Source organism: Pleurodeles waltl, chromosome 3_1 (assembly GCF_031143425.1).
Source record: "Pleurodeles waltl isolate 20211129_DDA chromosome 3_1, aPleWal1.hap1.20221129, whole genome shotgun sequence".
NCBI classification, from domain to species: domain Eukaryota; kingdom Metazoa; phylum Chordata; class Amphibia; order Caudata; family Salamandridae; genus Pleurodeles; species Pleurodeles waltl.
This window is the reverse complement of record NC_090440.1, coordinates 1,910,822,761-1,910,835,336: the sequence shown is the minus strand read 5'-3', so window position 1 is coordinate 1,910,835,336 and position 12,576 is coordinate 1,910,822,761. Positions and strand designations below refer to the sequence as shown.

The 12,576-nt window shown below is 44.5% G+C and overlaps 1 protein-coding gene across 2 annotated transcripts in view; it reads left to right on the top strand.

Moving 5' to 3' along the window:
• NAGPA (N-acetylglucosamine-1-phosphodiester alpha-N-acetylglucosaminidase) overlaps nucleotides 1-12,576 on the top strand; it is a 131,395-nt gene that overhangs the window by 106,171 nt on the left and 12,648 nt on the right. For both annotated transcript variants that reach the window (XM_069226097.1, XM_069226096.1), the window contains 4 exons: nucleotides 624-671; nucleotides 2,725-2,853; nucleotides 10,687-10,818; nucleotides 12,235-12,310. In XM_069226097.1, the coding sequence (XP_069082198.1) occupies nucleotides 624-671; nucleotides 2,725-2,853; nucleotides 10,687-10,818; nucleotides 12,235-12,310 (385 nt within the window). The remainder of the gene's footprint in view (nucleotides 1-623; nucleotides 672-2,724; nucleotides 2,854-10,686; nucleotides 10,819-12,234; nucleotides 12,311-12,576) is intronic.

Below are 12,576 nucleotides of genomic sequence, written 5' to 3'. Positions count from 1 at the left end.
TGGATGACCATTGATGGGGACATATTTTCCAGACCAGTCTGAAGCCTAGAAGGAGTATTCATAAATTGAGGAGTTTGTAGCAAGATTAAATTGCCACCAGAAATATTACTACCAAAGATAAGTAACTTTCTATTGCTTCCCATCATTGGGATTACAGTGGGTGCTGCAGGTCGAGAGAATAAGTATTGATAGGGTAGTGTGTTGGGCTCAGTAATGAAATGGCAGCTGCTGGTGACAGGACACTTCAGAAGCGCTATGTGAAGCTCCAGATTGTGGTATAGTAGGGAGTGCAGCAGGTCAGGCTTAAGGTAACCTGGAAGAGCTGAGTGTGGGTTTCTGTACTAGGCGTGCTACTATGGAAAACTATTGGGATACTCTGGCAACATCACTTCTATGATCCACCAGTAGAATGAGTGTTGTACTGCAAGTCAGGACTGGTGTGAGCTGAATAAACGGTTTGCTATATTGGAGTAAATGGGGCTGCTGTTTGATTAATATGTACCTAAATTGTGGGAATATTTGCACAGTTATTTACATCGATATTGTTTCCTTACACTTCACACTTTATGAGAAAACGTATCAGATTTTTTAGAAAGAATAACCTTTTTTTTTTTTTTCATCAGATGGATGTCTTTGTGATGCCGGCTGGACGGGCAGCAACTGCAGTGAAGGTACTTTGACCCAGTCTTATCACCTGTGTTGATTCTTTACCCTGTGTAATCCTGAAGTAATCCTATTGATATGAACCTTGGACCATTGATAACTGAAGTGTTATGCTAAAGAAGTTTCTCCAGCCCATGTCTTCACTATTGACTGCATCTATTAATTTACCTCCTTGTCCACGATTCCAGTTTTTCATCATGCATGCCTTTGCTAACGGTAAGGTGTGTAAGGGTGAAGTGTTCTCAAGAATTGTGGAGGCACTTACACACACGACTGCAGACACACTGACAGCCATTGGAGTTTGCCTGTCGAGAACCACACTTCGACTTGGAACGGACTGCTAGTCCTTGAGAAAGTGCCCCGTGAGAGGACTGGGCTTGTGTACTATAGAGGATTGCACAGTTTGTGTGAATACTACTCCTGCCCTTCTCAAGGATTCTATCAGAAGAATATGAATAAAGGAACTACATTGCTTGAGCAAGCACTGCGTACCACATCCTAGAAGTATCATTCATTTTTCTTGACTTATTGCAGTTAGGCAATGCAATATTGGGTGTTCACACACCTTCTTAACATTAAAGTTAAATGGTTCCTGCTTCTGCTTCCCAGTCCACTAGCTGCTCTTGGATCCCGCGCATGGGCAGGACTGTTCTGTGCCAATGACTACGTTTGTGGATCCCATGGAAGAGAAATTTCTCTTCCATGGGATCCTCAAAAGAAGTCATAAGCACAGAACTGCCCCGCCTACGTGGGGGATCCCAGATCACTCTTCCAAATATATATTTTTATTTTAATATGCATTTGTTAATCTACACAAAGCTTTTCAGTAGAAAAGTGTGTTTACTTAGAAAGAAGCAACTGTTTCTGCAGCCTATTAAAGGCTACAAACGGACAAATTGCATTTATTTGTCTTTTGAAAAGGGGCTCCCTTTAAAATAAATAGCCACTAAATTAAGAAAAGTGAAGAGAAAAGATCTTTCCAAAACCTTTTTTGAAAGGAAAATGAAAGAGAATGAATGACGATGTTAGCAGATGTGCTGCTCTAATCAAGTCATTTTTGGCACTCTGTGTACTAAAATCCAAATAGCATTATGAATTGACAGAAGATATCAAACATCTGCAAAACTGCTTAAAATTCTAAATACACTCCATGGCAAGGCAGACAATTTTAGGGACAGGGAAGCAGAAATATGAACAATCTGCCACTTCAATGGGAAGTTTAAAACCAGGGACACTGGGCAGGAATTGAACCTCAGATTATGAGGACCTTCCAGAGACCTAATGAGTTTGGCCAAACAAAATCAGACCAGGCCTTTGAACGGCCAAACGCAACATAGCACTATCCTGAACTGCACCTGTTTCACTGGCAGCCAGCGCAGAGATCAGTAAGCCACAGACATGCGGTCATAGTGGCAATGCAGACTTACACCCTGACTGACTGCCAGGTTCTACAACCTTTGAAACTTATCAACCCCCTTGGAAGGAAGATCCCAGTAGATGTTATGACAGTAGTCTGGGTGTTATAAGACACAGTCTCTTACACCGTGCAATGCATAGCAGTGGGCAAGACCCACAACACCTTATGTAGTAGCTTGAGCTCTTGAATAACAACAGGGTGTCAGACGTTTAGCATAATAGTGTTGAGCAATCTATCAGTCTGTTGAACCAGAGGAAATGATGTAGGATGTACCACCCTTTATTGAAATGTTAATAGCCCAGGTCCAATACTAATGTCCCGGATCCTTGCAACCCTTGCTTACTTATGTCCAGAAAGGCAAGCTATGGTCTACAGCAGCGCTGTCCACTGAAGTTTGATAAACAGAGGACGAAGAGGCAAAGCTGATACATCTGATAAGTATCAAGGCTTTGGAAATGGATCCAGCCGCTGCTTCCCTCTATTCTTCTCACACCCATATTGTGCTGCTCACTCTGCAGTTTGAGGTGTGATGGCAAGTGATAGCACGTTGCGCTAATGAGATCACTACTGTACTAAAAAAGCTACTTCATAGCTCACTCCCACGTATTGGTTTACCCAACATACTTTTTTTTGTTCCATTTCAGTGTGTGCTCTTGGTTTCTACGGTGATGGCTGCACCAAAAAATGCCTTTGTCAGAATGGAGGAACCTGTGATTTTGTCCATGGCTCATGTTCATGCCCACCTGGATTCCAAGGATTATTCTGTGAACGAGGTAAGTTCTGAGTGTGGCGTTGACCTGATTTACCAGAGTTATTCTTTGAAGGAAAGATGAGGGTGGCTCACTACCAAAAGGAGAGAGCAAACCTATATGAATGAATGAAGTTAGGATGTGCCTTTTTACTTTATTAACATAGGCTGCTTTTTGCCTCTCAGTGGTTTCAGAGCTTTCAGTCAATGACGAGGTTGAAAGGGAGCAAAACAGAGTGGTCTGGGCCACCAGCCTACAACCAAAGGGATGTTTGCCCATTATTAAAGAGGTGTGCTTTCAAACCTCTTCAGTACTTTCAGAAGTCCCTCTCAAGGCTAAGCACAGAAGGGCATGCCTCACTACCAGACCTCATCACCAACCCCCTCCATAAATTTTGTTTTGTATCATACAGAACAATAACTTATTTTGAGAGGCTAACGTTAGGTATTCGTTCTGGTAGGAGGGCGTAGTTTATCTAGTAAGTCCTTGTGATGCATGTCTTCCAGGGCATAGAAAATGATAAATATGGTTTAACATTCAGCTCTCTGTTTAACAAGTGTTGTGGTTGTAATATTTCAGATTTAGGATTAGGCGAGCCACATAATTGTTTTTTTGTAGCTTATTCCTTGCTTTGGATGTGGCCCATCATAAACTCCATTTCATTAGTCAGTCCGGCTAAGGACCATTATGAGGAATAGAACAGTCCAGCAGAGAGCAGGCTAAGTAAATTGCAACATCACAATGAAATGACAGGTTGGAGAACATGTTTCTTGTCACATTGTTGATCTGTAGAACAAACAATAGTGCTAGATCTTGAAGGATCAAGTTGCAGACCAGTCCCTGGTTCAGGCACTAACTTGTGTGTTCCTCATGTTCAGTAGAGTTGTTTGGGTCACGCTGCTGGGTCGCTTAATGGGGGCTTCTTTGTCCACACATAGTGTACCTTCACTGTCTTCCCAGAGCGTTCATAGGTGACAAGGATGATGGCAGGTCCACATCAGAGAGAACGTGAAGGAAAAGGTTGGGCAGCAAGGGTTCAGTTTTCTATAATATAACATACCATGCTTTGCACAAATCTTCAAATTGAAATGCAGGTGGCCACAGAGAACAACAAGCTTAGAACAAAGGGATTGTGTGCATGCAACTTAGGCAGCCCAAAGAGAGAAAGAAGAGGCCAGAAACATTCCCCCTTATCCGTTCCTCAGCCCACCGCCCTCAGTGCACAAAGGCTAATATTTGGCTTATCCAATAAGTGGGAGTTATATTTCCTTCTCATTGTAATGTATTCAGCAGTTACAAAAACATTAAATAGTCACACACTCGTGTCATATCTGTTTAGTTTCCATAGTTAAATAAAAATGGATTTATTACATAGCAGTAGAAAATATGTACATACCAGTTGTAGAAATTGCTCCTTGCAATATAACATAAAATTGCTGAATTAAAATATTAAATTGTGCAAGGGCAAGTTTAGGATAATAGCTCACCACATGATGGAGTTTAGTTCCTCCCTATGTAACTTGAAGATTGTCGCCAGTTGGATTATGTTGCTATACTCCTGTGAACCCAGGAAAAAATAAGTTGACTCCAGCAAAAACGCACCGAGTCTATCAGGCCTCTGGGTTCCATATATAGTTATTATCTAGTAAGGTGACAGGCACCAAGAGCTACTTCCTTTCCAGATTGAAGGGCCCTCTACATTGTAATGGCCTGTGCCGATGTTTTGGGACCTAGCTTCACAGTCTCAAACAGCAGCAAATCATCAGCTTTCCATCAACTAAGATGCCTGCATAGCGATATTCTTTTACTGTTGCGGATCGTGGCCATACTATCTCTGGTAAAAGGTCACAACTTTTGCAAATGCACAGATAACCAATAGAGACCATTCCTGCAACAGTATTTATAAAATAGATTTGATGCCCCTTTGATCTCTTGTGGTTGTGAGGTCGAAAATTGCAAGGTCTTCGGCTTAATAAAATGCGGGGATGCGTATTCCCTTCCTTGAGGAGGAACATCATGCTCAAACACTCAAAAGGTAATTGTAGGCAAAAGAATGATGGGTTGGAGTGATACTCCTAGCGATAGTCAGTGGTTAGTCTTACTGCAAGCATTCTTCCCATCACCTTTGGTGCATTTGAGTAATATTTTGCTTCCCCTTGAAACTCATCTACGTTTGAGGTCTGTAAATTGATCAAAAAGGGAGCCAGGACGCACCTTTGCCTAACCCCGACCCTATAATGCACTTTCCCCATGCTGAGTCTACGCGCTCAAGTGAGATCAGAAGTGGCAAAATTATTCCACCTTGGACCAAAGATGCCTCTAGTTAAATGTGTGCTCTGTTGTCCACTAATTCATACATGTCTAATGATTGCCAGTTATAGGTCATTGCCAGTAGTCTAGGATGGCAAGAGTGTCTGTTGTGATTATATATTGTATAAGCATTTAGCTAATACTCCGGAAGCAGGTATGTGCATATTGTCTTATATGTGCCATTTGTTTTGTTGTCAGCTCGTCCCAGTTTCGTTGATACCATCATAGGTTGCAATTTTGTCAGACTTAAGTTAGCTGCATTCTCCTTTTGGGAGCAGCTAACAAGTGTCTCAGTGGTTTCCTGCCCTGTTTGGTTAAAGTCATTTCCATCGAGGCATTTATCAGGCAACCCAGAAAGTCTTTAATGTGTCCTCAAACCCAAGGTAATTCTGTGGCATTACATCTTATACTGCACTGCATCGTCTCCATATTAGGCTTGATGTATTAGGAAACCTATTATTAAGCTTCTGTGATGTTTATGCCAACCGTACGCACTGTAGTGTAGGTCTTTAAGGGGAACACATCTTGAGGGCTGTGATGGGTCTTTCCATTATAATTAGAATTGAGTTGTTCGCTCTACTGCTTTGGTCTCGAGTAAGCCATGATTGATGACATAAGGACTTTTGTTTCCATACATTTGTTTGCAAATTTTCAAAACTCGGTGAACTGTTCACTGGCAGCTTCACTGTTGGAATGAAACACTTCCCCATGTATTATCTGAGGAGCAAAATCCACTCTGTGTTTCCTTTTAATGCAGAGTTCTTCTTGTGAAGTCCTTTTTCAGACATACCAGACAGTGTGAGGCTCACACCTGGCTTGCTCCCGTTTGCAACCCATGGGTGTCAGTGCCACCTAATGGTGAGGCAGGAAACTTGTTCTTTGCATGCCTGGTAGCACACAGGTGTATGTCATACGCAGATCACTATACGTCCCTCATTTGTTTATTCTCGTTTTTTGTGTGAATCAAAATCTGCTTCTGTAGTTGTCACTTGACCTTTTGTAGCAGTTGACCTGCATAACTTATGCATCCCTTTCTTGCGTTGCAGTCACCTGATGCATACCTTTGCTTTAATACGACCATTGGTATGGAACTGTGTAGTAATACATGCAGGGCTGAGGTTACCCTATCATGCAGGGGATTCTGCAATCCATCACTAGGATGAGGCAACAAGAGGGGAGCATGAGGACTCTGAGAGCAATCACAATGGAGAACACACTCTTGGGACATGCCCCCTCCTGAATGGCGATAACCTGTGCTTGTCCTTTGCAGGTAGTAAAAATAAAGCTGGCATGATAACACTACCTCATCACAGATCTAATTTTTCCCTTTACTTGACCACCTGTTGCTAGCACCTCACCTCCCTGTACTTCTACCCTTGCTTCCTTTGCATTTCTGGCTCCAATCTGGCTACCTATCCAGGTCCGTTCCCAGATGCCCCAGGAGGGCCATCAGAATACTCACGCATACAAGCCACTGACATCCCAGGAGTGGATTGGATATAGATGAACATGCTTAATTACTTGCAGGAACAATTCTCAAAACTATTGTTGCATCCCTGAAGACGGCTTTAGCCCTCCAGCATCAACAGCTATAATGATTACTTCTCAATTAAGAGGTGATTAGCTTGAATCTCACGGATCCCACCAACAATAGAACCATGGCACAGATTTCCATTTTGAGAAAATATTGGGAAATTGGAATGCATTGTCCTGCAGAAATGATTATACTTTAAGTGCATCTTGCACCCTTCAAATTCTGGTTTCTGAGCAAAACCCAACATACACAACGGTGATAAAACTGGGTGATGTGGTGCTTAAGCAAGCAGACAACTTGCAGCCTGATATTGATGTTTGAAATGCGAGATGATGTTTGGGTCAAAAGCCATGATGTGTTATTTATCAACCAAGGACAACTCAAGACTTTAGTAAATATGCTTGAACAGGTATTTCCAGAATAATGACTCCAACGCCCATGCCCAGCTCTCAGTCCCTATACCAGGGCCAGACTGGGAACCCAAAGCAGCCCTGGCAAATGTAGTCAGGCCGGCCCCCATAGGGTGCCTAGCGAGCAAGACTGACACTACAATGAAGTCTGGAGCTGCCCCCTCGTTACCAAAGAAAATTTGGAGAAATATGGTAAAAACTGTATTTTCAACTGTATTCGTTTTTAAAGCATAGTAAATGATGGCCTTACAGTGCACCAGGATAGAGCAATCTTTATTGGGGCTCTTCAGTGATTACCTCACCATCACCCTCTAACAGTGCCTCCCATCTCTCCATAGCCCCTCTCTCACGTGTAGTATTTGTTTTATAGCGCCTCTCTCACCAGTATAGGGTGTTGGAGCACTTTACACCACCCATACAGACACAATGAATCATATGTGTGTAAATCAGTGTAAATAAAATGATACATAAGACAAAGGGGACTACAAGGTGTAGGATTCACAGTTCATCCATACTGGTAGGCATATTTTAAGTGCTTGGTCTGGGGAAGCATAAACTCAGGATTTAGAACATAACACAGTGGTTAGGGTTGAGTGTAGTAATAACAATTTATTTCTACTCAAACCCCAAAACTTTCTAGAAAAATTAGGATAATCAAAGACTGGGAAAAACATTACTTTCTAACCTGTACCATGCAATTTGCATGCAGCTCTTTGATGGCAGTTCGTAGCTCACTGTGCTAGATTATGATTATAACTTAAGAACTGCACAGTAACAAAAGGATCTCTGTGTCAAAAGTAGTATCCCCCTGAGCATTGCACATTAAATCCTGTTCTGTGATCTGCATAGTACACATTCTTTGCAGCAGGCATATTAGCCCTCTGCACTACCTTAGATGAGTCAAAACGGTCACTAGACAAAACTCTGATCTCTCTACAGCTGGTATATTAATCAGCAGAATTATCTTGGCACTTTTATTGTTGCCTGAAAACTGTTGGATATACAAGGAACTCTGAAGTGCTTTTAAAACTTGCACTGCTACAAACCCGTCCCCCAGTAACAAACGCCCCACCCTTCCAGCCTCCTGGGGAGACACCCAATGCCCGGTGCGGCCGGTCTGGCCTTGCCTAACACCCTCCAGACTTCAAGCAATAACATTTCCAACACAGACTCAAGAATATAGAACAGTGACAACAATGATTCCACTCAATAGAACAACATATATGCCATACATGTGTACGTTGTGTGTGGGCTTCTCTGTGTCACCAGGCTTCATAGCTGGTTAATTTTGTGATGAGCCTAAATGTGCTCTGATCCTTGCATATGCCCCCAGCTATGAGGGGCTGCAAAAAAGTTCAATAATAGTAGTGCCTGTTATTTGCTGCTCTTAATGGGCAGAGGTGTGGCATGAAGCATTGATTATTGTTGTCATTGATTATTGTTTTAATATCACTGTTAATGTAGACAGAGAGCCAGGATCCTGCTAGTGCTCTGTGCTGTAGAACACTAGCATGGAAGAGGCGACTACCAGAACCAGGGCTCTTTGAATGCTCTTGCCGAGGAGCTGGGTTCCTTCCTGCGAGTGGTTCGCCTTGTAGCATATGCACTGTAGATCTGTCTTGCACCTGTAGCACCATTTGGCAACCAGACTGATCCATGCTGTTTCTCAGAAACCTAGCCACTTGTGAACGCTCTGTGCAGTGATTTAGGAGCCATGAGTAAGGGTGCTCTTAGAGGTTTCATTGAGACGAGTGTCAAATCTACTATCGTTGCTCTGAAGTTGCTGACAGTCAACGCATTAGCTTGTACTCCACAGATCAACAAACAAGAATCTGCAGTGCAGCAGTAGATGGAACTTTCTCTCAAATTCACTCTGTTTATATCCGTTACTGAATGACAGCCCCTGGATACACTCACGGGTGACAAGTAGCGCTCTACAAATCTACTGATGATTGTTTGATGATTGGCCATAAACCGTCCTCCACCCCCAACAGACCCCTCACTGAGCTTTCTTCCAGTCCAGTCTCTTCCAACCTCCTGCTCCTTTTGAAGTTGGGGCCAATATCCTCTGAAAGGATCAGGCCATGGTGTCGGCCCTTCCCCTGTCAAGCGGCCCTACAATACGAAGGGCAAGTAGGCATCAATTGTAACTAAAGAACGCTAAAATAACGTATTCAAGGGAATATTTCATGTTCTGTGCTCATAAATACGGATTTTATACACTGATTCGCCCCATTATCCCGACCAGGGAAGATGATTTCACTGTTTTTAAGACCAGCACCTGTGATCAACAAATGCACTGCTGCAATAAGAAGCCGACATTGGAGATGCCTTTGTGGGTGGGTACGTGGAATAAACTGTGCTCGCGATTAGCAGGCTGTGAGTGGCAGGTCCTTGTCGGCATTTCCAGATTTGGCGACATTTGGTCGCCAGCTGCATGAGATCCTTTGCGGAACGTTAGGAACCGTTTGACCCAGTTAGGCCGCAGTTCTGACTTTATCTTCAGCTGCGTGTGCCCTAGAGGCACATCGACCGGAGATGGGAGAGGTTGCAAAATGTAACTCCATAGAGGAAGAGGAGGTTGTGGGCCCACTGAGTAAAAGGGGGTATTTCACATATCTGCAAATCTTTAATAGTTAAGAACGGGAGTCACTCAATTCCCTTAGAAGGAAATGGGCATGTTGGGTTGGGTCACTAGAGGGCATTTTCGCCTCTTGCCACTCTGCCTTCAAGTACAATTGTGATTTCAGCGAACCTCCGTCTGATTCAACTTACATGTTTACACTGAGTCTACTTCACCCCACAAAGGCGTTGGTATATACATTCATGTCGTGCCCCCAAATGTTTTCTCAATGGTGGAGAGGGATATTGGTTTCATGTTATCTTGGGGTGTCAATTGATGACTCAACGCAGGCTGTTCATTTCCGTATCAGAGGTGCTGGCTAGATCAGTCAGTCCCACACCCAGACTGGCCCTGCTGGGGTTACTGGAAGCCTTGAGAGGTAAGAGGGGGTCATGCTCTGCTGGGGATCGGAACTGTGTTGGCAAAATGAGACATTGCTAGATGTTCACTGTCACTCTGGTGACTAGCTCAGGCAGTGGCCCGCAGCGCTGAAGTTGAAGAAAGCATTTACTTGGCCAGGGGCTGCCCCCACAAGTACCACAAGATATAGGGTAACGGTGCACAGGTAATGGCATGCTCTGAGCTTCATGTGCATGGAGGGGGCAATAGCACTAAGGCACTCGGTGTGTCGTGGGAGCTGTAAGCGAAGTTTGTCGGTAAAAGAATATCAGTAAAATGTGGTTATTAAAAAATGCACTCCTGGCATTAGACATTGCAGTCAGTAGTTGTTGTCTCGGTAAAAGCACTTATTCTTGTAAGTTAGCCTGTTGGCCGTGTGTGAATTTACCTTTAAGTCCTTTCCCGGCCATTTATACCGGTTTAATCACTGGCCCGTGTATGTCAGCCGGGTTCCCGTGCGTCCATCGCAGAGACGCTTCGCCGAGTGCAGTGCATGCGCCTGGAGTGAGGGGGTGTTCACCTCCCCTGACTGGGTGCGGTTTTCCAAGCATCTCGCAGATTGTGTTATCTTCTCCCCACAGAGTGTAACCCGGGATGGTATGGTCCTCATTGTCGTCAGATGTGCAGGTGCGAGAACATGTGCCCCTGCCATACACAGACTGGCAGCTGCAACGTTACCTACGAGTTCGGGATGAACTCCTCGTTCTACAAAGGTAATGGTTTCCCGTATCCCTTCTGTTCCCGCCTGCTTCGTTCTTGTGGAGAGTGTTCTTTATATTCGTAGGTTTTCCTCTCCGTGATTGATGGTTGTTACCCTGCGGGCAATGCACGGCTGGCTTTACCCCCCTGCTTTACAAGTCAATAGTTCACACAGTTTCGAGTTTGCACATTTATCCCCCCGTCCCCCTCCAGTAGTGTACACCCCTCCACATACGTTTGCTGGTTCATTGCGCTGTGCAGGCCTACTGGTACCCTTTACTGTGGGCGCGCAGCACACATGCTGACCTTCCCGAGCACCCACATGCGTCTTCACACAGCCGCTGGTCCCCACCTGCAGATGCGCACACCACGCACGACGCCACTAGAGTGCGCTTCTTCATCAGCACCTACCGGTCCACACGGGTGCACACTTCTCCACACACCTTTTAGTGTCCCTCCGTACTCATCCGCCATTGCACAGATCTGCCCATACGTACCTTCTGCACTCATGGCAGAGTACAGCTCCTTACTTTTCACATATTTGCTAGTGCACACCTGTGCACATACTAACAGTTGCACAGCTCTACACATAATAGTGGCCCACACATCTGGATACACATTGTGCACGTCTGCAGTCCTGAACGCACACATGCCCACTTGCGAACACATGGGACATATGAAGATGCTATTCAGTGCAAGGTCGTGCACAGGTGAGGTCTGTGAGTTTATTTTTCCCCAAATTGTCCTGTGTCTCCGAGGTAGTGCATTTGCTGCCGACAGCCCAGTAATTGTCCGTCCGTGTTTCTGTGCTGTCTACAGCTTAGACATTAACTCGGATTTTAAGAGTTGATGTTTGCACCGGAGACAAGGCGATTTAAAGAAAAAGAAACGCACAGTCCCTTCTACGTCGCGCCCTGCACTGAATGGAATGATGATATGGCCCCTGAACCCAACCCCCTATTAGGCGTCCCCCTTCACAAACACCCCACCCGCGGCATCCTTAGCGCACACAGCTGTGGGGGCACGGCTGTCTCCGTCCGTCTCTGAACACGCTGATGGTGGCGGTGTGCTGCGTTGTGCACAAACCCACCAGCACACAGTGCACACGCCTGGCAGTTAGCACCACTACACACAGGAGCCAGTGCACCCCCAATCCCTCAGTTTCAAATGAATGAATGAGAGTGTGCGCACAGGATTATTGATTTAGTCATGAGCAAAACTGAACTTATTAGTGAAAGTGACTGAGGCCAGAATCCTGCGTTCGCGCGAGGCCAGCATTGTTTTGTAGATAAGTAGGCTCTGCTTTGTGCTTGGCTATCACAGGCTTGGCTGGAGTAGTGTCTGAAGTGGTCCAGATTGTGGCCATCTCATTTGCATGTTGCTTCACTTTTTAATCACATTAGAAATTAACTTTTCTTTTTGTCTTTTAGTCGGCCAGTGTTTTGTCTCCAGGCTCGGATCCGGGAAGGAGAACATTGGGACTGGGCAGCAGAATTTGCTATCAGAGTAAGGCGCTGTTTGTTACTAATGGTCACTCGCAAGACTGAATGTCTTGTCCCCTCCTGGTCCTTTCAGTCTTTTGAAACACGTGGTCCCTCCCAATCGAGGGAGTTGCCAGGAAAATAGAATACCCCTCACTTGGGGCCCTGTGACATTAAATACAACATGTTTCCTTAAAAAAACAGTGAGAATTGTTCACCAAAGGAAACATTGGCAGAAATTGTGCATAATAATGCATTTTTATTACATCATTTTAATTTACTTTTCTCATC